The sequence below is a fragment of the Choloepus didactylus genome, chromosome 5 (assembly GCF_015220235.1).
Source record: "Choloepus didactylus isolate mChoDid1 chromosome 5, mChoDid1.pri, whole genome shotgun sequence".
Classification (NCBI taxonomy): Eukaryota; Metazoa; Chordata; class Mammalia; order Pilosa; family Megalonychidae; genus Choloepus; species Choloepus didactylus.
This window is the reverse complement of record NC_051311.1, coordinates 52,867,784-52,894,425: the sequence shown is the minus strand read 5'-3', so window position 1 is coordinate 52,894,425 and position 26,642 is coordinate 52,867,784. Positions and strand designations below refer to the sequence as shown.

The following is a 26,642-nucleotide window of genomic DNA, read 5'->3' as shown; positions in this document are numbered from 1 at the left end:
GGCAGTTTTTCTCTTTCAGTATCTTAAATATATCATGCCACTGTCGTCTTGCCTCCATGGTGTCTGCAGAGAAATCTGTACATAGTCTTATTGACCTTCCCTTGTATGTGATGGATTGCTTTTCTCTTGCTGCTTTCAGAATCCTCTCTTTGTCTTTGACATTGGACAATCTGACCAGTAAGTGTCTTGGAGTAGGTCTATTGGGATCTATTCTATTTGGTGTATGTTGTACTTCTTGAATCTCTAATTTTCTGTCTTTTATAAGAGTTGGGAAGTTTACAGTGAATATGTCTTCTATTACTCTTTCTGCCCCTTTCCCCTCTCTTCTCCTTCTGGGATACCCATAACACGTATATTTGTGCGTTTCATGTTGTCACTCAGATCCCTAAGACCCTGCTCATATTTTTCCATTTTTTTCACCATCTGTTCTTTTGTGTGTATGAATTCGAATGACCTGTCTTCCAGTTCACTGATCCTTTCTTCTGCCTGTTCAAATCTCCTGTTGTGTCCCTCCATTGTGTTTTTCATCTCCTCCATTGTGGCCTTCATTCCCATGAGTTCTGCCATTTGTTTTTTAAGTTTATGAATTCTTCTTTATGGTCAGCCAGTGTCTTCTTTATATTCTTCAGCTCTTTTGCTATATCTTCCTTCATTTCATCAAATTTATTTAGCATTAGTTGCCTCCACTCCTGTGTCTCAGCTGAGCTATTAGTTTGTTCCTTTGGCTGGCCCATGTTTTCGTGTTTCTTGGTATGGCTTGTATCTTAAGTTGTCTAAGCATCTGATTTTCTTGATTAGTTTATTTTGGAGCTTGTTTTCTGTCTTTACCTAGTGGTTTTCTTGTTGGTTGGCTTTGTCTCTGGCCTCTGTTATTCAGTTCAACTTATTCTAGACCTCTAACTTAGGTTCTATTTAGTTGATCAGAATTTTTCCCCCTCTTGTTTTTTTCTGTTTCTTGCTCTGCCTCTATGTAACCTTTTTGTGAGTGGGTCTCCTCAGATATGGTCGACCCTAGTCAGATTTTCCCAGTCTAGTGAGGCCCAGGTGTCATTGGGAGGGTATGGAGTTTTCCTGAGAATGAGACCCTCCTATGAGGCCTTTAGAATTGGTGCTTTTCCTCTCCTGTCCAGCAGGTGGCGCTGGCCAGCCCGCAGCTCCCCCACCAGTGTAAGGAGGTGTGGAGCCTTTAGTTCTCCTGGTGACTCTCATCCTGTCAGGGGCATGGCTGACTGAAGCCAGAATCTGAATTCCAGCCCCTGGTGTCTGAATTCCCAGAAGGAGGACTGCCAGTTGAGCTGGACCTCCCTCCACTCTCCCAGTCCTCAGAACTCCAGTTGTCTCTCAGGGGCACTATTCCCTTCTCCTCTCTCCTCTTTGGGGCCTCTCCAGGTAGATTCCTTGGTCAGCCTGAGTTGCCAGTTAAAGACGGGGGTGGAGGCCTTCAGTAGTGAATATGGAATTCAAAGACACTGTGGGTACTCTGTCTCCCCCCAAGCCCAGCCTAGTCCCTCAACCTGGGCTTTCCGATAGAAAATAACCACATATATTACTTTTAGATTAAAAAAAAAAAAAAAAGAAAAGAAATCAAGAAAAAGAAAAAAGGAAAAGAAAAAAAGTCTCTTTTAAAAGTCTTCCCCCAGCCTGGAAGTTTTGTCAGTGTCAGAATAGAGCATTTAAAGATATGCTTTGGGCTATTGTCTGATAATTATTCTCCAACCGCTTCGGTTCCACCCCTGCTGGGGGCTATTGAAATGCAAAAAGATAAGGGATCAGTGAGAAGCCAGAAGGGACAAAATGTAGGGGAAAAAAAATGGCTTTTTTGGAGTCTGGGAATGGGTGCCTGCTTTTACTTGCCCCCACTTCTCGGAGTCCAGCCCTTCTTTAGCACCCCGGCTCCCAAAGTTAGTTAATTAATTTGTTAATTAATTCTGCAGTTGAGGCTGGGCTGAGCCTCCCTTCTTGCCCTCAGCAGATTGCTGTTTTTTGGTTTTTTTTTTCCCTCCCTTTCAGGGAGCTGGCAGCAAGACAGTCTGTGAGGTCTGGGTGGGGAGGGGCGCCAGACCCCTGGTCCGAGGAACTTACAATGTTCGATGCGATCTCAGCTTTTCCTCCAATTCCAAAACTTGTGTCCCAATGTGTGACTGGTTACTGGAGACCCCGAAAACACTGTTTCATATAGTTTCTTGGGTAACTGCCATCTGCTCTAGGGGAGAGACGAAATTCTGCTTCTCACCACTCCACCATCTTGCCCCGCCTTCCCCTCTGGTTCTTTTTGTTGTTGTCAGTCCCACTTCCTCTCTGCTGGACCAAGTCCTCCCAGTTCCTTTCCTGCCTGCTCTTGGTTTATCTGTGCCTGGAGTTTTTATTCAGCAATCTGAATTTGTTAATTAATTCTGCAATTGGACCCTAGTTGAGACCCCCTCTGTGCTCCCAGCACAGATTGTTTCTTTTTCCCTCCAGGAACCAGCCCCAAGACAGTCTGCTGTGCCTGTGGGAGAGGGGCTCCAGACCCCCCGCCAAGGAAACTTGCAGGTCTTTGCTGCAATCTCAGCCATTCAACCCATTCCAGACTGGTGTACATGCTGGCCAGTCACAGAAGTCCCCCAAACCACTGTTCTATACAGTTCCTGGCTGTTTACCAGTTGTCCTCCCAGTATTCCTTTTACTTTCTAAATTTATACTTTCCCACAAAATTTAGTCTGGTAGATGAACTACTGTTTTTTCAGCATATTAGTATTTTTAAGGTAATTATTAAAGTTTAAATCCAGCATTTTTAGTTGTCTTAAGTGGATGGCGGGAGGGGGGGGGGGCTGAATAACCAAGCCCACCATTACAGTACACAGAACTCTATTTTACAGTTCAGTGAGATTGTCTTTAACTGTGGTGTTAAGTTTTTATATTTTAGATTCTCCTATCCTATCCTTTATTTTAGTCCCCACATATGGTGTCCTATTTGATATTTCTGATCATTTTGAAATTGATTTTCCTGAAGACTGTCAGAATTTATGTAGAATTACCTTATGTTGCATTTAAGTATTACAAGTAGTATTTTTTTTTTCCATCATGTCCATATTTCCCACTAGTTCTTCTGTATTGATTAGAATTAAATACAAAATAGCAGCTCACCTCATTGCTGCTTCTGCCTTCTGAGGGAAAATAATTTTAGCAAGTAAAGAGTATACCAGATATTCTGCTTTTAGAAAAGGCTCCTTGAAGAGAGCTGAGTAATTGAAGACTTACACTACTGTAATTTGCTCTGTGCCTGAATCCTTATTTAATAAATCACAATCCATAATTTATTTCAGACTGAACAGTCAATCCACACCCTACCCTAGACCTTGTCTCTCCCTCTTTCTTTATTCTAAGTGCTCTCCCCTGTGCTGCTTTTCTGGTTAATCTTTGAATCACAAGCATAAACTTGAATATGCATGTTTTAATACTTCTCCCCATTGTATTAAATTTACTTTATCAGTAAAATTATCACTAAATTATCAGTTCCAACTCATAAAATCTCAATGATAATTCTGAGATTATATTTACAATACTGTATTAGGCTTTTTTTAATTACTAATATGTGTATAACTTGGAATGAAAGTATTATTTTATTTTATTTTTTCCTCTAAATTTCTGGATACTACACCTATCCCCCTTCCACGGTACTTTTAGCATAGTTGCTGTCATCTATAACATCTCATTTTACAGTTTTTTCTGAATTTTTCCATTTTGCCTCAATTTCTGTTCAAGCACTATTAATCAGGTTGACAATTGACCAGAAACTTATTTTTTGCATCCCTGGAATGTGTGGCTCCATTTCCCAGCTACAAGATATTCATGACTATGAATCCTGTTTTTCATATTATTTTTCTGTGTAGGCCAGTTTTTCATTTTTCATATTCTCCATGATGATAACTTTCAGCTGAAATAGAGAAAGGAAATACAACTTATGCTTCCAATTCTTTGTCTTTTCTTTCCAAGACTATAAAGGCACTAGAAACATATTCCAAATTTCACTCATTCTATGACAAATCAATAGCTGTGGGTCATAGTTCACAGGTCTGATGTGACTTGGCAAGCATTTGGTTAGAACATGGAAAACAGAGCCAAGTACTGTGAACTTGATCAGAAAGATAACCCTTGAAATATGAAGTTAATAAAAATAAATAAAGCAGATTAACCTTTGCTCATACTCATATCTTAAAAGAGGATTTGAAAATTTTATTTGATGAGACAAAAGTGTTTGTCTTGATGGAAATCTTCATCAAGTCCCATTCTCATTAAGAAAAATCATAACTGAAATGAGACAAACTATTGTATACTTAAATTTCATAACTGAAGAATAGTGATTTATGTGGCATATGAAAAATGGTAACTTAGACCTCAAGCACTAAAAATTTGTCATTAAAAAAATTTGTCTTAACAATGTTCAGATGAAGATGATATTCTAATTCTTGTGCTTAATGCAGGTTAATAAAATGAAAAAAGTTAGCTACCAAATTTGACAAAAAATATATCTTTAAAAATTTAACAGTCCTCCAACAATATTTCTTTCCCAGCTTTAATGAGATACAATTGTTACACGGTTAGCTGCACATATTTAAAGTGTACAATTTGATGAGTTTTGACATATGTATATACCCATGAAACCACAACCACTACAATCAAGGTAATGAATAGTTCCATCACGCTGAAAGTTTCCTCCTGTTCCTTTGTAATTCTTCCCATCCACCCAACCCCATACTCCCACCCCAGATATTCTCAGATCTGTGTCTGTCACTGTAGATTAGCTTTCATTTTCTAGAATTTTAAGAAAATTGAACCATGTAGTATTTTTTTCCATCTGGTTTCTTCCACTCAGTATAATTATTTTAGTATTCATCTATGTTGTTGTATGCATCAATATTTCATTCCTTTTTATAAGTGAGTAGGATGCCATTCTGTGGATATGTCTCAATTTATTTAAATCTTTTGATTTACAATCTAGCCTTCTTCAATTAACCTGAGTCCTCCTGTGGCATGGCTACCATGAAATCTTCTGTCGCTGATAAAATTTATCGAATCAAACCTCTGAAGCCATAAAGCTGAGGGCAGACCTGGGGTGGGTGGCATCTCACACTGGGAAGGGGGGCTCTGGGGAGTCAGTTTCTTCAATCTTTTGACACTGTCTTCTAATCACAGCAGCAATGGAATTGGGAATTGGTTATTTTCACTGTGAAACGATATATGTAAGATGTGGCCTTATGAATAATGATTAAACTAAAAGAAAGCCCCATTTCTCTTCTCTCCCTGACCCCAACTCCCTTCTCATTTCAGACCACCGCGGGGACTTGTGCGGCGTCTGTGAAGACTGCCATCGACGTGGGGTACAGGCACATTGATGGTGCCTACATCTATCTAAATGAGCATGAAGTGGGGGAGGCCATCAGGGAGAAGATAGCAGAAGGCAAGGTGCGGAGGGAGGATATTTTCTACTGCGGAAAGGTGAGATACGCCCTGACTCCAACTCCTGCTATTAATAGTGGCTCTAGGGTCACTTTTCTGCTAAAGAATGTTGGACGCTCCTCCCCTTCTTCCTCTTCAACTTCCAAATTCCTCACTTGTGCCAAGGACTTATGCACTAATTACCTCTTTCCTACATGGGCATTGATTTAAAAAACTTACTATGTGAAAAGCCAAATCTAGGAAGCAGATAAATTGAGGAGTGGAAGGAAAGAAAGTGGTGGTGGGAAGGGGGTGGTGATAGGAGATTCATATTACAAGCATTTAGGAATGCTGTTTCTAAAAGAGCAGGCTTCTTTTTCTTTTGTACATTCCTGTTTGTCCACAGATCACTATTTTTTAAATTGAGACATAGTTCACAAACCACAAGGTTCACCATTTTAAAGTGTAGAAGTCAGTGATTTTAAGTATATTCACAGAGTTGTGCAACCATTACTACTAATTCCAGAACATTTCATCACTCCCAAGAGATTCTCCCTACCAGTCATTCTCCATTACCCTCTTCCTCCAGCTCCTGGCAACCAATGACCTACTTTGTGTCTCTCTAGATTTGCCTGTTCTGGACATTTTATATAAATGGAATCATACAATATGTGGCCTTTTATGTCTGACTTCCTTCACTTAGCACAAAGTTTTCAAAGTTCATACATGTTGTGGCATCTATCAGTAACTTATTTCTTTTTATGGATGAAGGATATTTTGTTGTATGGTTGTACCATATTTTGTTTCAAACACTACTTTTTTTTTTTTAGTTTTTTAAACCATTTTTGTTATTAGAACCTATCATGAATTTTCTTTATCTTCAGTATAACAAGATTTCATCCACAGAGTTTTATACTGTTAGTCTATTTCCTGGATTAACAGGTTTTTTTGAAGGAAAATTTGTTATTTTGGAAGACTACATGAGTCCATAAGGTAGATAACTACCTGTTGTTTTATTTTTTAATTTAATTTTATTGAGATTTTCATATTGATACAATTATCCAAAGATCCAAAGTGCACAATCAATTGCCCATAGTACCATCATACAGCTGTGCATCCATCACCACAATTAATTTTTTTCAATTTTTAGAACATTTTCATTGCTCCAGAAAAGAAATAAAGATAAAAAAATAAAACTCAAATCCTCCCATACCCCTAACCACACCCATCCATTATTGACTCACAGTATTGTATAGTACATTTGGTACTGTTGATGAAGAATGTTAAAATACTAGTAACTATACATGGTTTGCATAGGTATATTTTTCCCTATATACCCCTCTATTATTATTTCTAGTTATTAGTGTCATCCATTTATCTAGTTCATGAAAGAGATTTCTAATATTTGTACAGTTAATCACGGACATTGTCCACCACAAGATTCTGTGTTTTTGCATTCCCATCTTTTTCTCCAATTTTCCATCTGGACATACATACTCTAATCTTCCCCTTTCCACTACATTCACACACCATTCAGCACTGTTAGTTTTTCTCATAATAATGTGCTACTGTCACCTCTGTCCCTTTCCAAACACTTAAGTTCAACCTAGTTGAGCATTCTACTCATAATAAAGCAACCGCTCCCTGTTCTTAGCCCTTGTTCTATATCCTGGTAACATATATTTCATGTCTATGAAGTTTACATATTATAATTAGTTTGTATCAGTGAGACCCTGCAATATTTGTCCTTACGTGTTTGACTTATTTCACTCATGTAGTTTCCCTGTCAAGTTTTCCTTCATCAACATGTATTTTTTTTTAAAGACGGTTTTGTTCACCCATCATAATTTCCATCCTAAGTAGACAATCAATGGTTTGCTGTATAATCACCTATTTATGTATTCACCACCACCACTACTAACTATATAAGGACATCTCCATTTCTTCCACAAAAAGGAGGAAGAATCAAAAAAGGTAGAGAAAAAAAGAAAAAAAAACAAAAATTGACAGCTAAAAGCAATGAAAGAAAAGACAGAATTAAATTAAAGAAGAATAAAACAGTCAGACAACATCACCATGCCAAGTCCCTAACCCCTCTCTTATGTCCCCCTCTTATAGGCATTCAGCTTACATATATTGCCTTTGTTTACATTACGGAAGTATAATATATGTTTCTGTTAACTATAGTCTCTAGTTTTGCATTGCTATATTTTTTTCCCCAATACCACCCTATTTTTAACACCTTGCAAGGTTGACTTCATTTGTTCTCCCCTCATGTAAAACATATTTGTACATTTTATCACAATTGTTGAGCACTCTAGGTTTCACTTAGTTTATACAGTCCTATTCTTTATCTTTCCTCTTCCTCTTTCCTTCTGGTGTTTCACATGCTCCTAACCTTCCCTCTTCAACCATACTCACCCGTCACCTTGTTCAGTGTACTTACTTGCTGTGCTACTATCTCCCAAATTGTAGTTCCAAACCTCTCACTCCTGTCTTTTCCTGTCTGTCTGTAGTACTCCTTTGTATTTCCTGTAGCAAGGTACCTTAATCACAACTCTTTCATTTAAACTCTCCCTCTATTGCAAGGACAGTTTTGCCAGATATAGGGATTCTTGGTTGGTGTGTTTTTTCTCTTTCAATATCTTAAATATATCACACCACTTCCTTCTTGCCTCCATGTTTCTACTGAGAAATTCACACATGTCTTATCAAGCTCCACTGTATGTTGAATGGATCGCTTTTCTCTTGTTGCTTTTCAGGATTCTCTCCTTTGCTGTTTGACATTTGTAATCTGATTATTAAGTGTCTTGGCATAGTCTGTTCAGATCTATTCTGTTTGTGGGTGGCTATGCTGCACTTCTTGAATCTGTAATTTTATGTCTTTCATAAGAGATGGGAAATTTTCATTGATTATTTCCTCTATTTTTGCTTCTGCCCCTTTTCCCTTTTCTTCTCCTTCTGCAATACCCATGACATGTACATTCATGCACTACTTCATGTTGTCATTAAATTCCCTGAGATGTTGCTCATATTTTTCCATTGTTTTCCCTGTCTGTTTTATTGTGTGTAGGATTTCAGATATCTTGTCCTCCAGTTCCTGAATCTTTTCTTCTGCCTCTTGAGATCTGCTGTTGTATGTCTCCATTGTGTTTTTCATCTCTTGTGTTGTGCCTTTCATTTCCATAGGTCCTGCCAGTTGTTTTTTCAAACTTTCAATTTCTACCTTATGCTCACCCAGTGTTTTCTTTATAGTCTTCATCTCTTTTGTCATATCTTCCCTGAACTCATTTATTTTGTTTTTTATTTGATTTAGCATATTTCTTTGAAAATCTTTAATAGATTTTTTTATTAAAGTGAAACAATATCTCAACTGTATCTTGATTGAAGTGTAAGTTTGTTCCTTTGACTGGGCCATATCTTCATTTTTCCTAGTATAGATTGTAGTTTTCTGTTGTCTAGACATCTGGTTTCCTTGGTTACCCCAATCAGATTTTCCCAGACCAGAACGGGTTCAGATCTCAGAATGGGGTTATATTCAGTTTCAAGTCTCCCTAAGGGTGTGTCTTAGAGATTAAAGACTTTCTTGTGAGGTCTCTAGCCACTTTGCTTTTCCTAACCTGCCCAGCAAGTGGTGCCTGTCAGCCTGTCACTCCTGACTGGTGTAAGGAGGTGTGGCCCCTTTAGTTTCTGTTTTGGCTGTTTACCTCCAGGCTCTGGAGTCTGGTTCTGAAGGGAAAGCTGGGCTACACCTCCTTACTCTTAGGAGATATACCCTAGGGGGTTATCATCTGCATTTGAATTGTTTTCTCTCTGACTCTGTTATCTCCACCCCTGTCTGGGTCAGAGCACTGAGAACTTAAAATGGCTAAGGTTCTCTCTTCTGAGCCCCTGATGGTGTGAGAGAGAGGAGAAAGGGACAGAAAGCCCCTTTAGAGCCAGTACATGGCCCCCCAGTTCACTTGGCCCGAGGGTTACACATGGTCTTCTGGGCTCCCCCTCCCAGGACAGATGAGTCTTCTTGTTCTTTAAGGTCAGTCATCACTAGAAGCCTCTGTCTGCTTGTTGGGTTTGTGCCTTGTATTCATCAGTCCACATTTGTTAATTAAACCCAATTGGAGCACCACTGAGCTATATTCACTTGCTGGGAGAGTTCTGCTTTCTACCACAGCAAGGTTTTCCAGCTCATCCTGCTGGAGGGGGGGGGGGGGCACCCAGCATGGTTCCACAGTTTTTATTTACAGATTTTATGCTGCTATCTCCAGCATTCCTCCCAATCCAGGTTAGTGTACAATGTGTGGACAGTCATGGTTGTCCCCCAGCAGTTATTCCAAATTATTTACTAGTTGTTCCTGGTTATTTATTAGTTTTTCCAGGAGACTAACTAAATTCCACTCCTCTCTATGCTGCCATCTTGCCACCTCTGATAACTTCCTTTTGAGCAATTTAAATCTCCAGTGTTAGAAATCACTTGCCAGTAAAACACAATCAGAAAGACAAAAGACCATGATTAAAAGGAAAGCCAGTGGGAAACTAGGATGTAGACTTATAGACAGCTTTGCAGGAATCTCTGGGTTCCACTTCAATCCCCATATTTTTATGCTGAGATTAAATGAGTGACAAACTTTGGGAGATTCATAAAGAGACAGAGAGAAAGAGCTCACAAACAACATTAGGAATAAAACAAGATGGGTAAAGCCATTTTTAAAAACCAGAGGATAATTTGAACAATTTTATATCAACAGATTTAAAAGCATAGATAAAATAGACAAATTCCTAGAAAAATTAATTTACCAAAATGAACTCTCTAACTCAAGAAGAAATTTTAAAACCTGAGAACTTTATAGTTGTGAAAATGATTAAGTATTTACAGAGCTCTACTATAGAATATAAAAAGAAGAAAACTCTCAACCCATTTATGAGGCTGACAAAATCTTACTACCAAAATCCAACAGGGGCAGTAAAGGAAAGATCAGTTATAGGCCAGTCTCACAATGAACATAAGTCCAGAAATCATAAGCAAAGTGTAACCAAGCTTAATGGAGCAATAACATTAAAAAAGCAAAACATTATCATCAAGTTGGATTTATCTATTAGAAAATGTATCAAAGTAATTTATTACCCAAATTAAATTTTTAAAATTATATGATTATCTCAATAGATATGGGAAAAGCATTTTTAAAATCTGTTATATTTAATTTGATTCTCACAACCCTTGTGAGGTAAGCAAGACATGAAATCAACATTTTTATAGCATAAGACAGGTGAAGTATAGCAAGAATTAAACTGATGGAATCTTTCTTCTCTACTCCATTGAGCATCCTCTTGTATACTAAATTCATCCAAATCCTTGATAGAAATGTTGAAAAGGACCTCCAGAAGCCAAGTTGACCCTGAATTCTTAAATAGCAATGACTTGAACAGCAGTTTAAGCAGGTCAATTGCACCTAAAAGTGGGATTATCCAACCCACATTTCCATTCTGTCGAAAAGGATGGTACAAGAGATGGTCACCAGGTTTAGTGACATAAATATCAATACTAATCCCATTGGGGGAAAAATGAGGGGTGGCTGCCAGAAATAATTTCTACCTGTCTTTATCTACAAAGGGACCATCATACCATCAGATTAAAGAAGCCAAATTTCCCTGCCTTCCCACATGGGGTCAAGTTTTATATTCAGATTGTTCTTGGCACATCCTATCCCATATTGCAATTGCTTGCATGCATGTCTTATAACTCCAAGTCATTCATCCTTATAACACCCAGTGCCTAGCCCATTTCTCTCCACATATGAGGCACTCAAACTGGTAAGAGAGAAATCAATTCAGGTTAATGTTCCTCCAATCGTATCTGGAATCCCTCTCCAAAAACAAACTTGTGACAAGACGAGGCACAGGCCGTTGGCCGCATTCCTAAAAACATGACTGATTAAAATTCCCTTATAATTGACTTGGTCTTAGTTTCCAGCAGTGCTGAGACCTTTGCTAGTTAAACCAGCTTGCATTGGATTCATTTTGTTTCTATGTGGGTTTTGACAAAAAAAAAAAAAAAAAAAAAAAAAACTAAAGATGTTGTCTAACAACAGTGATAGAAAACATGTTTTAGGATTATTCTTAATAATGTCAGTCAATCAATGAGGAAATAAATAATCAATAAAACAACGCATATGGCTGTAAGTCTTCCAAAAGAAAGGAAAAAGAACTAACAAACAACTATACAGTCCTTTAGCATTTACAAATCTTTCATGTATGTTCTAATTTGATGCCCCTAACAACACAGTGAAGCAGGCAGCACAGATATTCTCGTTTAACAGATGAGGAAAATGAATCTCAGAGAAGTTAACTGATATACCAAGGTTCTACACTTAGTAGACAGTTTGTATTAATATCGTCTTTGGTCTGAAAATTCAGTACCCAACCTCCCCTCATATGTGTCCTACCAACTTCACAGGGATAGTGAAGATAAAATTAATTCAAGGCTAGAAAAATTCTTTGAGGGAGAAAGCACTATATAGTTATACCCACAAATTATAATCTTCCATTCTGTATAGCTCATTCCCCTTCTCATATCCCTTCTGTGTGAATCCAGAATTGTATATCTTCTCTGTTCTGTGCTCAACTAAGCAATTTTCATAAGGGTAGGGCAGGGAAACAGTCAATCCTGTTTAAAGTTATTTAAATTACAATCAGGGTAACTGCTATTAGAGCAAATTGAAAAACAATTAACACAGAAAGGTCAATGTGCAACTAGGACCCACTGAGGCCCAGAGCAAAGCTGGGGAACATTGCCCAATAGGGCATGATTGCACAGAAGGGAAATGTGTTCAGAGTTCAAACGGGAACATGCACGGTTATCTAAAGTGAAGTTATTTGCATTATATAAACAAGAGCAGAGGATTCACGGGAACCAGGGAATATAAACACCACATCATCTTCATTTTAAAGAATGAGCTCATATCCTGAACTAAACCAAAAAATAGATCCATGCTAAACTTCCTTGGCTAAAATACAATCAGTGCCATCATTACTATTCAGATAACTTTAAGGTGATGAAAACTCTTTAGACAACTGTTAGAATTTTTTCAGGATTTACTTTGGATTCTCCTGCTTTAAGATCAAAGAAAGTTATACTAAGTTATTATTGATGATTCTATAGGTTTACAATAAAGTGTGGTAAGTGAATTTAACATATTAAAAAGTTCTATAGCATCTGTTCAGAAAAGATTAAATACTAAACAAACTATTCAAGTCATACAAAACTATTTTCACTGTCTGTTCAACTGAGAAGTGGTTCATACCAAAAAAGCTTTGTTTTCCATTTTTTTAATTTTCTTCTACAATAGCCTCATATTTCTCTTTCATTTCTGCCAGCTCTAGGCAAAGCAGCTCTATTCTGGATTTTCTGAGAAACAGCTCCTAATTGATGCTTTAAAAAATCCAAAGCACTATTAGTTTTCTTTGATTCTTTGTAAAACAAACAGCATGTCCAGCATCCTCAGCTTCTCCAAGTGCCTCCAGAATGGCGGGCATATCTCAGTTTCCTAGGGCTGGCATAACAAAGTGCTGCAAGCTGGGTGGATGGAGACAACAGAAATTTATTGTCCCACAGTGCTGGTGTTGGCAGGGCCATTCTTCCTTCAAAGTCCACAGGAAGGAATCTGTTCCCTGCCACTTGCAGCTTCTGGTGGTGGCTTGCCAGCAATCCATGGTGTTCTGCCTTCTCTCTCTCTGCCTGTGTCCAAATTTCCTCTGTTTGAGAGGACACCAGTCATATTGGATGACGGGCCTGCCCTATTCCAGAATGACTTCACTGAACTTGCCTAATTCCATCTGTACCACCCTTATTTCCCAATGAGGTCACATTTTGAGGTACTGGGAATTAGGATTTCAGAACATCTTTTTGGGGGACATAATTCAATCCATAACACTAGCTATGAATTAGCATTTCTGGGCCCGGTGACCCTTTCTCAAAAATGGTGATAATAATATCAACTATATCATAAAGTTATGAGTTAATATTTACAAAACACAGTAGTACTAGATGTATTGCAGGTGTTTGTTAAGGAAAAATAAATGTATAAAACAGAATTTTCACTTAGATGGGATGGCAGTGATAACACCAGAATGGCCCACAACAACAGTAAAAGCACATATTTAAACTATTTGTTCCACTTAAAGTTCTCTCTTCTAAAGTGAGAGGGAAAAATCACTATCAAAAAAAATCAGAGTTTTCCAAGTTTGCTTATCTTTTCTTGTGACAAAAAAAGGGGGAGGGGTAAAAAATTCAGAATTTCTTTATTCTAAAATCTTTGAGCAAAATTGATGCTCCAAGAAAATGTCTTAATATGTCCTGCAGCTCTGAGTACCCTTTGGCACCTGATGTTTTGCACATCTTGAGGGATACACATGTAACAGTTTGACAAGCTAAGCCGTGATGTTTCATTTTAGAGACCTAGAAATTTTTTGTAGAAATTTGCAGAATTGCCAATTTCAGAGTAGGACCTCATGAGAACACAGGAGAAGTGAAAGGGAATCTAAACATATGCAAAAATTTATCATCTCACCAGGCTTCTGCGTTATCTGTCACAATGGGGAGGAGCTGTTGAAGTTATATGACACACAACATATTTCTTGCTCATTTTATCCCAGCAGCATGAAAATAAAGTGCCAGGCTAGGGTAGAACGGCTAGTCAGATATACGGTCCCTAGTTAAACAACTAGGATAAGTGAAAGCTTTGAGGGTCAATTAGGAAATGGGCATGGGACAGGGGAAGACTTTGTCCCTGATCCATTGCTCTGTGGTTCACGTAGATCTTTAAGTATCTGGTGCTATATTCTGATAAAGTTATACCCTGGGTTTCAAGAGTTATCAGCCCATCCTATGACCAGGTGATACTGCAGCAAAACATATTTTTGTGAAATTAAATGAGTTAATAAGATGTGTATGAGTGTTTTGTAAAGTCTAAAGGGTTGCATGTTTGTAAAATAGTATAGGTTTTAATTTACTAGCCCCTTTTTTTCTTTCAGCTGTGGGCTACAAATCATGTCCCAGAGATGGTCCGCCCAACCCTGGAGAGAACACTCAGGACCCTTCAGTTAGATTATGTGGATCTTTACATCATTGAAATGCCAATGACTCTGAAGGTGAGTTCAGATGTCTGAAGGTTAGGCTTCTGCATTTAGACAGTTGCGAGTCGGCCTTTATATGCACGAAGCTAGTTCCTTATTTAGCACCACAGAATGTTACAGTGATACTTTACCATGTCGGAGTACGAACCCAGCCCACAAATGCCCAGAAAGATTATGAGTAGCAAAATAAGACCTGGATTCCAAGATTCCTGGTTCTTTATCCAACGTATTTTCTATTATATCATGTTTTTACAACTATAGTTTAAACTCTCCCCATGAAACTAACGTATGGTCCCCTAACTGTAGCCCACATTTTAGTTGGTTGACCTCCAGATGTACCCTTCTTCCATTTACGATCTTGAAAATGTCTCTACTCAACATAATGCAGTGACAAAATATACAACTTAAAATAGACTCATCTCCACTTCCTCCAAAGGGAGGCAACCCCAAAGAATGGTCAGGTTTTGGGATCCAATTCCAAGGTCAGGTCACCTAGGTGATGTCTATTCTTTCCGTTCAGATATACTATTGCCTTGAAATTTCTCAATCTATAGACTCAACGTTAATTTAACCATCAGCAACACAATATACAATGCTGAAGAACAATAATGGCTTTAAACTCTTTTTGAAGAGAGGGGAGATAGAGAAACAAAATTGGCCACTTGTACACAAGGTAAATCAGATCATCCTGGTCAGGAAGAGCAAGGACTCCCTGCCATTGCCGTGGCAGGAGTTCCTTTAGGCAACCAACCTGTCACCCCTTATTCTGTTCTCTGGGAGTGCTTTACTTGTTTACTCTTCTCTGTGGTCACATCCGGTATGGACTTTGGGAAATATATCCCTTTTGCATTCTGTGTCACATAGTTATGGGTTTACGGGCTTCACAATTGCCTTGGTAATCATAGGCCTTTTTTGATTTGGTAAAATTTCCCTAAAAGACAATATCCCTTAAATTCTTGATAAGCTTTCATTAAATTCAGTCTGTTCTATGAGCTTGAAATCTTATAGGGTCACATTTCTTGTGTATCTAATCCTTTGCCTATGGGTTCTATTAGCGAAGAGCCTCCTTGCTCTGCCCATCTGCCCAGCCCTCAGATTAATGGATTTCTTCTTGGTTCTGATTTGAAATAATACAAAACAGGAAGGTGGTCCTAATATGCTCCTTGTCCCCAGTCTGCATCTCATTAGATTGTTCACCTTTATCAGGAATGCCATCCATGGCTTGAGATCTCAGCTTCAGAGGGATCTCAAGAAACAGTTTTTTCCCAAAGCCCAGTTTTATCTCCTTTTAGGTTACTTGCCTTCCTGCTTCACTGACACTGACTTTTCCAACACTGAAAAGCTCAGGTCTAACCTTCTGCTATCTTGGATTGCTGTCTAGAAGCAGAAAGCACCCATTTTCGCAAAGCACCATCTTACCTCTCCACTTTCAAATTGTCCAGTATCAATGAACACATTTACCTTTCTTATAGGACATGACTTAAAGCTGCAAAAAATGGTCAACAAACTCTAACACCTAATGTTTGTCTACTAAGATCCGTAAAACTCCAGCCGTACAAGTCCTATTGTCTGAGTCCCAAGATACAGGAAAGCCACAGTTTAACCAGAAACCATGCTATTGCATAACAGGAATTACCAGTCCTCCGTTGGAGGTGGGAAAATCCTTCCTGCCAACAATACCATATTGATCTAGCCAATTCCACATTTTTTGGTCCACCAATTGCAACATCCAAATACTTCTACATGGTTCAAGGCTCTTGTTACACATGGCAGAAATCCAAATCGGTTCTGTAAAAAGGAACTGAGAATTACAGGCATAACTGGATTCAGATGTTCAGAAAACATTTTGTACTCTGGTTCTTTCTCTATACCTACGTTCTGCTTAACTTCATTCTCAAAAATCCCTCTCCATATGGTATCAAAACCTCTGCTGAAATGCCAAGCCTATATTGTCAATACAACTCAAAAATTCAAGAAAAGAAAGACCACACATTAAACCTCAGGGAGATACACTGATTAGCTGTGCTTGGGTCATGTACCTATTCCTGACTAGTCTTTGGTCTAACCTCTGTGACCAAGAATGGAAGCTGAATCAGCCCACCAGGACATGGAATGAGTTCTTCCAGAGAAGAAGGATAGCAATGGCAGAAAGCAAAAATGATAGTTTCCACTGTACTCATTAATTCAGATCTGAAACTATGAGAGGTCATTGAGCATAGTGGTAAGGAGCATGGACTCCAAAGCCAGGCTGCATAGTTTGAATCCCAGCTCTGTCCAATATGAAGCAAATGACTGCAGTCAAGCTATTACCTAATCTCTTTCCACATCACCTACACATGGTGCAGTGGAAAGAGCGTGAGCTTTGGAATCACACAGAAAAAAAGATTAACTTTCAGCTTCATTGCTTCCTAGAATAGTCACTTTCACTCTTCTGAATTTCAATTCCATTATCAGTAAAATGGAAACAATAATCACTAACTTGCAGAATTTCATGAGGATTCATTAAAATTACTAACACAATACCTGGCATTTTATAGATAATAAGTGATAAATAATATTATGAAATGTTCAAGTTGGAAGGAACCTTAGTGATTACATATCCCAATAACCTCAATTCACAGAGGAGAAATTTGAGACCCCAAGCAGTGAAGTAATTTATTCAGGTTTACAGTCCATTGGAACAGGGAACAGATCCTGCGTCTCCTGATGCCAGTCCTAGGCTTGTGCCCTGACACTACATGGCCTCTTCCGCCCTATCCTTCTGAGCCTAATAATCCCAGCTCCCTGTGGACCACCGTGATTTCTTGATTTTAGGACCCTTGGAATATACCTCCTCAGTCATCATCAACACTCAGCTAGCTCAGACCCTTATTCAAACAGCACATCTCTAAGTTGTCTTAAAAATTTGTAGAGAACCTATATTTAAAACTCAGAAAAATGAAATTTGCTTTACTGTGGCTGACTAATGGCCTGTAAAAATGTTGAGAGCAGTTAAATAAAGAGCTTTTATTTCTATTCTTACATGGGATCAAGGCTCAAGATCACTGAAGGTAAAACTTAGAACAATGGGAAATGACCACAATATTATGTCCCAACTGAGCCTGTTACTGAGAAATCAATATTTGAAGTCAAATTGTCAAATGCTTTTTTAATATCTTGATTTTTTTAAACACAAAACTTTTCTTGCTAAAATATTTTATAGCACTTTATTGTTTTTAAATGTTGGGTTAATAAGTAGAAAATTTCAAAGCAACAAAATACAAAATACTACTGCTGCTAAAATTTCTCTATATGCTTATTTAGGAAATGTGCCACACATGGACAAGGCCTTTCGTATTTCTTGACTTTGACCCCAACTTTAAATTGGCCTCTCGGATCCATCCTTACCTCTTTCCCTCTCTGGTGCTCCAATTCTCTCACGAACATCTTAATTCCCCTGTACTATTTTTTTCCTAATCACTAACTTGAGAATTCCCCCAACTTCTTCACCAGGCAGAAAACAAACTTTATACCCATTTTCTTTTTACTCAACCTTTCACCTTATATGCCAGTATCAGAATAAATTGGTTTTGAACACTCAGTTGTGATTTAGAAATTCACAATATTGAAAGCTTAGTAGTAAAGCAAAGGAAAATAGAATTTTCACTTATGTCAGTCCTGAGATGTGGAATAAATATTGAAATTTTATTATATATTTTTTATGTCATCCATTTTTACATCCTATTTTTACATATGTTTTATACCATATGTTAATAATTCATGGTATTAGTCTAGTGCTGCCTTTATGTAAAAAACAATACACACAAAACAAGGGTGTGTGCTTCAATTTTGTCTTTACAGTATACGTGGTCAAAAGTATTTGGAGGCCACTGATACTGGTAAGCAGAGTCAGGGCAGCCAGCCGGGAAAAGCCCCAAAGCCCTATGGGAAAAGAGGGCAACAGCAGTATGGAGACCAGAGAAACATTCCCAGATGAAGGAAATCATTTTGCATTCCCACTTTTACACTTGACTGGTGGCCTGGGGAACTATATCTCTTTCAAAATGAGGAGGTGCTATCAGAATAATAAACTGGCATTAGCAGTGCCAGATACAACATTTTCCAATTTTCCATTAATATGTCCAGGGAGACACATTTAATAATATCAGATAAGCAAAAGTATAGGAAATAGGGGATAAGACTGAGTGAAATTCCCACTAATTTCATCATCAATGGGGTGGTGTTGAGAAGTTGGGGTGGACTGCACACACTCATCCCTCTAAACCAGAACTGCAAGGACAGCCAGGAAGATAGTAGAAACATTTTTTTTTAAAATTCACTTTCACTATCTTCCCCTATTTCCAGGTGACAAGGGTTGCACCGATCTGCAAACAAAGCAGTTGCCTCCACCAGGGTCTATACTTGTTCCATGAGTCACCTGTTCCCTTACCAACCATTGTGGGGGCTGCAAATCCTCTATCAAAAGCCCCCCACCTCTTTGCTTTGCTGACTGAGAGAATTTCTCCAGGATCTGCTTCCACCCTCTATTTAAACCCTCTCGTTGATGTGACTCCCCAGTTCCCATTCTGTGACCTTGTCCCTGCATTCCCCTGGGAAGAGGTTACAAAGGTTGACTGGCTTGCACAGGCTGAGAGTTCATCCCTGGAATCTGCTCTAGGCATACCTCCAGTTTCATGTTCTTTGCCTCCTAAGGAGCCCTTTCCCAACCCTCTACTGGACTCTGACTCCTAGGACACTTCATTCCAGCCCAGGTGCAGTTCTTTTGCTTAAGCCTTTCTGGAATGATTAGCAATACTGGCAAAACCTCATGTCTATGTGACTTTTTGTAGTTTTCAAACTGATTCTATATGCATCACTTCATCTGAAGGAAAATAGGGAAGGTATAATTAAGCATCACCATCATCAAAGCCCCTCTGCTCACCAGCCCATTATTTAGACAAGAACACAGACTCCAGGTAAAACAATTTGCCTGAAGTCACACAGCAAATAAAGGCCACAAATAACCAATGCCTATCAAATATGTACTAGGTAAAAGATTATATGGTAGACGCGTCAAACAATTAAAGATGTAAATGATATGGTCACTGTCCTTATCAGGAACTTATAATATAACCCTGGGATAAGACCAGAACACCAATACAAGGCAAGATGTGATAAGCAAGTGAAAAGAGCTGAAAATGTTTTCAGACAGTAAAAGTGAATGCTTCCATCCTTCCCCTACCTGAGAAAATGTCATGGAGGAGACGGAATTTGAGCTAAGGCTTGAAGATTGGATTTAGTTATTAATGGGCTTATTTCTAACAAAAGGATTAGACAGGACACAGACACAGGAAAGGAAGAGTGCTGTGTGAGTTCGGGGATCAGCAAGCAGTTCACAACTGCTGTAGGGTAAGATGAATGTATTAGGATATAAGACAGAAAAAGCACTTTGAAGCATTATTAGAAAAGACCATAAATGGCTGGCTATGAAATTTGTATTGGATTCTTCAAGTTCTTGGGAGTAATTGAAGATATAGGAGAATGGGAATATTAAGATCCAAATGATGAGTCTGGAAGTTTATTCTGGTCTAGCCTGTGGGCTGAGAATCCTGGAGGCAAGGGGACCAGGAGGAGGTAAGTGCAATAAGCCAGATAAGAATCTAAGCAGCACAATGGTCAGGGCCACCAAATTGCAGTGCTCCAGAATGTCCCTTTACACTGTTATAGTCTATGTATAGTCCCTTTACACTGTTATAGTCTATGTATAGTCTATGTAAATGTATAGTCTATGTATAGTCTATGTATAGTCTATGTAAATGGTGCCTCCTGGAGCTGTCCATGCAGCTGTATCCAGTGGCCCAGGCTAAGGCACTGAGAAAATTTAAGATAAAATCAAGGAAAACTTGAGAGAACCTTGCAACTGCTAAATTCAGTTTTAAAGATGTTGAATTTGAACCATTGTGGTAAATATAAAGGTAGAAATAATTTGGAAGCACTTAGAACTACTGGAGTTTGAGTTTGAGCTTAAGGCTGAAGAATCATATGTATTGAGATGACCCCCCATTCATTCCTCCTTATTTTTTGACTGTTTAAAAAGACTTTCATTTTACCCTGTGATCTGTGTCAAACTGCCTCATTCTCATTGTCCTGTCATAAAGGATGGTCTCCTGGTAGCAATATTTCTACTGCATGATCCTTTCTCCTCTGACAGTTGCTGACCTATCCAGTGATGGACACCTGATGCACTCCAACCCAATCAGATTCTCTCACCCAGAAATTTGGATTTGAGATTGATAGAACAGTGTAACTAAACTTGGGATCTGTGGGCAGCCAAGTTTTTCAATGTGGATTGAAAATCTTCACAGAAAGAAAATGAAGCAGATGTGCAGAGAGCAAGAGAAATAGGAAGTGAATACTAATTACATGAAGAAAGGAATAAGAAAGGCTACAGGAAGATAGACCCTTATTGATTTTCTTTGGTTTCTTTTCCACAGCATTACCTCTTTCTCTCTATCACTCATAACTCAAATACAGACCAGTATCTCCCATTGGAAAGGATAATATTTTAAATTCTCAATATTTAATATGAAGATGGGCTTCTGTTTCTTGTTTCTAGTCCTTCCTGAAGCCTGCTCTCATCTTTCATAAGACACTCTGCTATCCCTTACACTAAATTTGCCTTTTTGCCTTGCACTGACTCAAGTTAGTCTCTCATACTTGCAACTTAAGTTCTAATTTAACAATTAAAAAAAACCTGGCATGTTGAAAGTAAAATCATGATGGAGTAGAATTTGAGCATCATGAAAAACCTTGAGGACTCATTGTTATGGTAATCATTATAAGACATTTTTAAGAAGATGGATGAAGTATTGCTGAGTGGGAGTGGAAGCCAGTAGCATGGAATTTTAAAGAGTTGGATTATTTTTCCAATCATGCCTGGCAGGGAGGAGCAGGCAGGGAGGAAAAGACTCATTCCTTTACTGAAGGGATCAGAAAATTAGGCACAGTGGAAGCTCAAAGGGGCACTAGGGAAATATCTAACTGGGGTTCATTCAAGATTAAGATAATTAAATTAAAGGGAAGTAAAAATTATTTAACAGAGGTCATGACAGAGAAATAGAGCAGTTGCAGAGCATATGTAGAATTTCAAAATGCAGAAGACAAAAAATATTGCAAGAGACTGAATTAGAATAGAAATATCGGTCATAAGTGTTGAAAAGATCAAAGTGCTTAGAAATCAGATTCAGAAAGGGTGGTTTAGCATGAATGAAGATGGGGCCAAAGACTTCCATGCTGCCAAATCCAGTAGATACTTTGTCCTCATCTTATGTAATATCTTTCAACACAGTTTACTCCCTCCTTCTTCAAACACTTTCTTCTTATGACTTCTATGCTCTCATGATTATTTAGCAGTATCTTCTGCTCTGCCCAACCTCCAAAAGTTGTTGTGCCCCAGTACTCTGTTTTCCGTATTATTGTCTTGTTGAGCCACACTCTCTCTATAGGGGGATTTGATCCAGTCACAAGGATTTAATACATTTTATGTGCTGATTACTTGCAAATTTTATCTGCAGCCATGACCTCTCTCTGTGCCCAGACTTTTCCGTCCACTTGCCTACTCAAATATCCACTTGAATGGGCCTTTCAATTTGAAATATCCAAAACAAAACTCTTGGTTCCTACCCCCAACCACAGGAAATGATACCATTATCCATCTGTGGGGTCTAGAAATCATCTTTGGTTCCTCTCTTTCCCTCACCACCCCTACCCCCAATTTCCAAGCTAAAAAAAAGTTGTGTTCACTCTACTTCTAGTTCATATCAGAATCTGATCCCTTATTTTCATCTCTACTGTTATTGCCCCAGGGTCTGGGCCAAAATCAGCTCTTGCCTGGCCTACTACAACTGTATCTTAGGTTGATTTCCTCAGAAGCTAAACCCTGAGAAGAGGAGAGTGCATATGAAAGTGAGTTAATATGAAGATTCCCAGGAAAAACTGATAGGGAGTGGGGGGAAATGTGACTGGGGAGCAAAAGAGGCCAAGCAGATGTGAGGTATAAAGCAGAGTCCTACAGAGAGCAACTTAGGCTCAGTGCCACAGGAAGATCTTAAGACAAAATTGGTCACATCTCCAAGTCACTTGATCAAAGAACAAAGAAACAGGGATTTTTTATCTTTGCAACTATTGGTTATAGACTTCCCCAAGGGGATGTAAATTCCTGCACACATCCGTGTGGGTAGACAAACAGGTTCCAGCAACCTGAGAGCAGTCCTCTAACAAAGAAATGCAGGTGCTGGCTATGGTGAGTGAAAGCACAGTATGCATAAAAAAGGTAATGGTATCCAAGGGGTATGGGCATGTAACTGACAACATTCTCCTAACCTGTCTCTGTGTTTTCATTTTACTCCCCTGGTGGTTTGGAGTTGTATGTGCCCCAGAAAAACATGTTCTTAAACTTAGTACATTCCTATGGGTGTGAACCCATTTAAGTAGGATTTTTTGATGAGGTTACTTCAGTTGAAGCTTGACCCATCTCAGTCAAGATGGGTCTTAATCATGTTACTGGAATCCTTTATGAGAGGCATGAAACTTAGACAGATAGAGAGGAAACCACCAGAAGTAAGAAACTGAAGGTCAGCAGAATCTGGAAGAGAAGGGAGAGACTGGGAGAGGCCGCCATGTGCATTGCCATGTGACAGAGGAGCCCAGGACAAAGGAATCATTGGCAGCCAGCCCCAGAATACCAGTCTTTGGGAAGAAAGCATCACACTGATGACACCTCAATTTGGACTTTTTCCAAGCCTCAAAACTGTAAACTAATAATTTCCTATTGTTTAAGCCAACCCATTGCATGGTATTTGCTTGAGCAGCCAAAGAAATTAAAATATCCTCTAACATTCATCCTCCACAAAGTAGCACTAATGATCTTTTTAAAAGCATAAATCAAATATGTCACTTCTCTGCTTGAAAGTCTCCAATGACTTCTCATTGCTTTAGCATGTAACACCAAGTATTTACCATGGACAGCAAGACCCAGCATGACCTGGTCCTTGCCTATCTCTTTTATCCCACCTTCTATCACACTTACTAAGGTTCACTAGACTCCAGACCTCTGGCCTTCTTTCACTACTTTAATCATGCCAAGCTCATTTCTGCTTTAGACACTTTATGCTTATTCCTTCTGCCTGGACTGTTTTTCCCTCTAAATCTTTCTATGGCTGTCTTCATCTCATCTTTCAGAACCCAGTTCCTTTGTCATGTTACCAAAGAGGCCTTCCCTAAATATCCCATCTGCTGTAGTTTGCTAAAGCTGACAAAATGCAGTGTAATGGAAATGGGGTGGCTTTTACAATGAGGATTTGTAAACTTACAAGTTTACAGTTCTGAGGCCATGAAAAATGTCCAATTTAAGGCATCAACAGGATGATACCTTCTCTGAGGATAGGCTGCTGGCATCCAGTACTCCTCTGTCACACGCAAAGGCGCATGGACATTCTGCTTGTCTCTCCCTTTTCTCCTGGGTTTCATTGCTTCCACCTTCTGGCTTCACTGGCTTAATTTCTGCATGTTTCTCTCTTTTAGCTTCTGTTTCTCTTAACTTCTATGTGTCCTCTCTAAACTTCTCTGGGGCTTTTTTCTGTGAGCTTCTCTCTATCTTTTATGCTCTTATAAAGGACTCCAGTAAGAGGATTAAGACCCACTCTGAATGTGGTGGGTCGAATCGCAAATTAAATTAAGATCCTACTCACCAAAAGATCCTACTTACAGTGGTTCCACACCCACAGGAATGGATTAGGTTTTTCTGGGGTATGTACAGCTTCAAACCATCACACCACATAATATGGCCTCCTCAACTAATTCTCCATCATATAGTTAGTCTTTTTAGCTATTATTAGTATCTGAAAGTATCTTAATTATTTATATTTCTCAACTTGCTCATTATCTACATCTCAACTAGAATGTAATCTCCATTGGAAGATGAGTCTTGGCTATCTTATTCACCACAATATCCTTCAACAATCCCTGGTACATAATGGATATGAGAATGAGCTGAGGAGATGGAGAATAAAATAAGAAGGATGTTTGGAGGATGAGATATAAAAATAATAGTGGTGGAGCATGAGTGTCAGAAGTAGTCTGAAGGCTTATGTTGGTGGCCAGAAGAAAGTTTGGTAATGGAGAAGGAAGGATATTTGATCAGCCAAATAGAAATTTGGTCTTGTGGTATGTGAGTGGTTTAAGAGTGTCTGTAGAGGGAAGCGGGGCAAGATGGTGGACTGTTGAGCTGTATGTTTTAGTTACTCCTCCAGGAAAGTAGGTGGAAAGCCAGGAACTGCGTGGACTGGACACCACAGAGCAATCTGACTTTGGGCATACTTCATACAACACTCATGAAAACGTGGAACTGCTGAGATCAGCGAAATCTGTAAGTTTTTGCAGCCAGGGGACCCGCACCCCTCCCTGCCAGGCTCAGTCCCGTGGGAGGAGGGGCTGTCAGCTCCGGGAAGGAGAAGGGAGAACTGCAGTGGCTGCTCTTATCGGAAACTCATTCTACTGATCCAGACTCCAACCATAGATAGACTGAGACCAGACACCAGAGAATCTGAGAGCAGCCAGCCCAGCAGAGAGGAGACAGACATAGAAAAAAACAGCAGGAAAAACTCCAAAATAAAAGCGGAGGATTTCTGGACTTCTGGTGAACATAGAAAGGGGAAGGGCAGAGCTCAGGCCCTCAGGCTCATATGCAAATCCTGAAGAAAAGCTGATCTCTCTGCCCTGTGGACCTTTCCTTAATGGCCCTAATTGCTTTGTCTCTTAGCATTTCAATAACCCATTAGATCTCTGAGGAGGGCCCTTTTTTTTTTTTTAATCCTTTTTTCTTTTTCTAAAACAATTACTCTAAGAAGCCCAATACAGAAAGCTTCAAAGACTTGCAATTTGGGCAGGTCAAGTCAAGAGCAGAACTAAGAGAGCTCTGAGACAAAACGCAATAATCCAGTGGCTGAGAAAATTCACTAAACACCACAACTTCCCAAGAAAAGGGGGGTGTCCGCTCACAGCCATCATCCTGGTGGACAGGAAACACTCCTGCCCATCGCCAGCCCCATAGCCCAGAGCTGCCGCAGACAACCCAGTGTGACAAAAGTGCTTCAAATAACAGGCGCACACCACAAAACTGAGCGTGGACATTAGCCTTCCCTGCAACCTCAGCTGATTGTCCCAGAGTTGGGAAGGTGGAGCAGTGTGAATTAACAAAGCCCCATTCAGCCATCATTTCAGCAGACTGGGAGCCTCCCTACACAGCCCAGCAGCCCAGAACTGCCCTGGGGGGACGGCACTCACCTGTGATATAGCACAGTCATCCCTCAACAGAGGACCCAGGGTGCACGGCCTGGAAGAGGGGCCCACTTGCAAGTCTCAGGAGCCATACGCCAATACCAAGGACTTGTGGGTCAGTGGCAGAGACAAACTGTGGCAGGACTGAACTGAAGGATTAGACTATTGCAGCAGCTTTAAAACTCTAGGATCACCAGGGAGATTTGATTGTTACAGCCACCCCCCCCTCCCTGACTGCCCAGAAACACTCCCCATATACAGGGCAAGCAACACCAACTACACACACAAGCTTGGTACACCAATTGGACCCCACAAGACTCACTCCCCCACTCACCAAAAAGGCTAAGCAGGGGAGAACTGGCTTGTGGAGAACAGGTGGCTCGTGGACGCCACCTGCTGGTTAGTTAGAGAAAGTGTACTCCACGAAGCTGTAGATCTGATAAAGTAGAGATAAGGACTTCAATTGGTCTACAAATCCTAAAAGAACCCTATCAAGTTCAGCAAATTCCACGAGGCCAAAAACAACAGAAAATTCTAAAGCATATGAAAAAACCAGACGATATGGATAACCCAAGCCCAAGCACCCAAATCAAAATACCAGAAGAGACACAGCACCTAGAGCAGCTACTCAAAGAACTAAAGATGAACAACGAGACCATAGTACGGGATACAAAGGATATCAAGAAGACCCTAGAAGAGCATAAAGAAGACATTGCAAGACTAAATTAAAAAATGGATGATCTTATGGAAATTAAAGACACTGTTGACCAAATTAAAAA

General features: G+C 39.4%; 1 protein-coding gene across 1 annotated transcript in view; it reads left to right on the top strand.

Annotated features, from left to right (window-relative positions):
• Nucleotides 1–26,642, top strand: part of AKR1D1 (aldo-keto reductase family 1 member D1) — an 80,367-nt gene that overhangs the window by 13,936 nt on the left and 39,789 nt on the right. The window contains exons 2-3 of the mRNA XM_037836077.1: nt 5,311–5,478; nt 14,446–14,562. Of these exons, the coding sequence (XP_037692005.1) occupies nt 5,311–5,478; nt 14,446–14,562 (285 nt within the window). The remainder of the gene's footprint in view (nt 1–5,310; nt 5,479–14,445; nt 14,563–26,642) is intronic.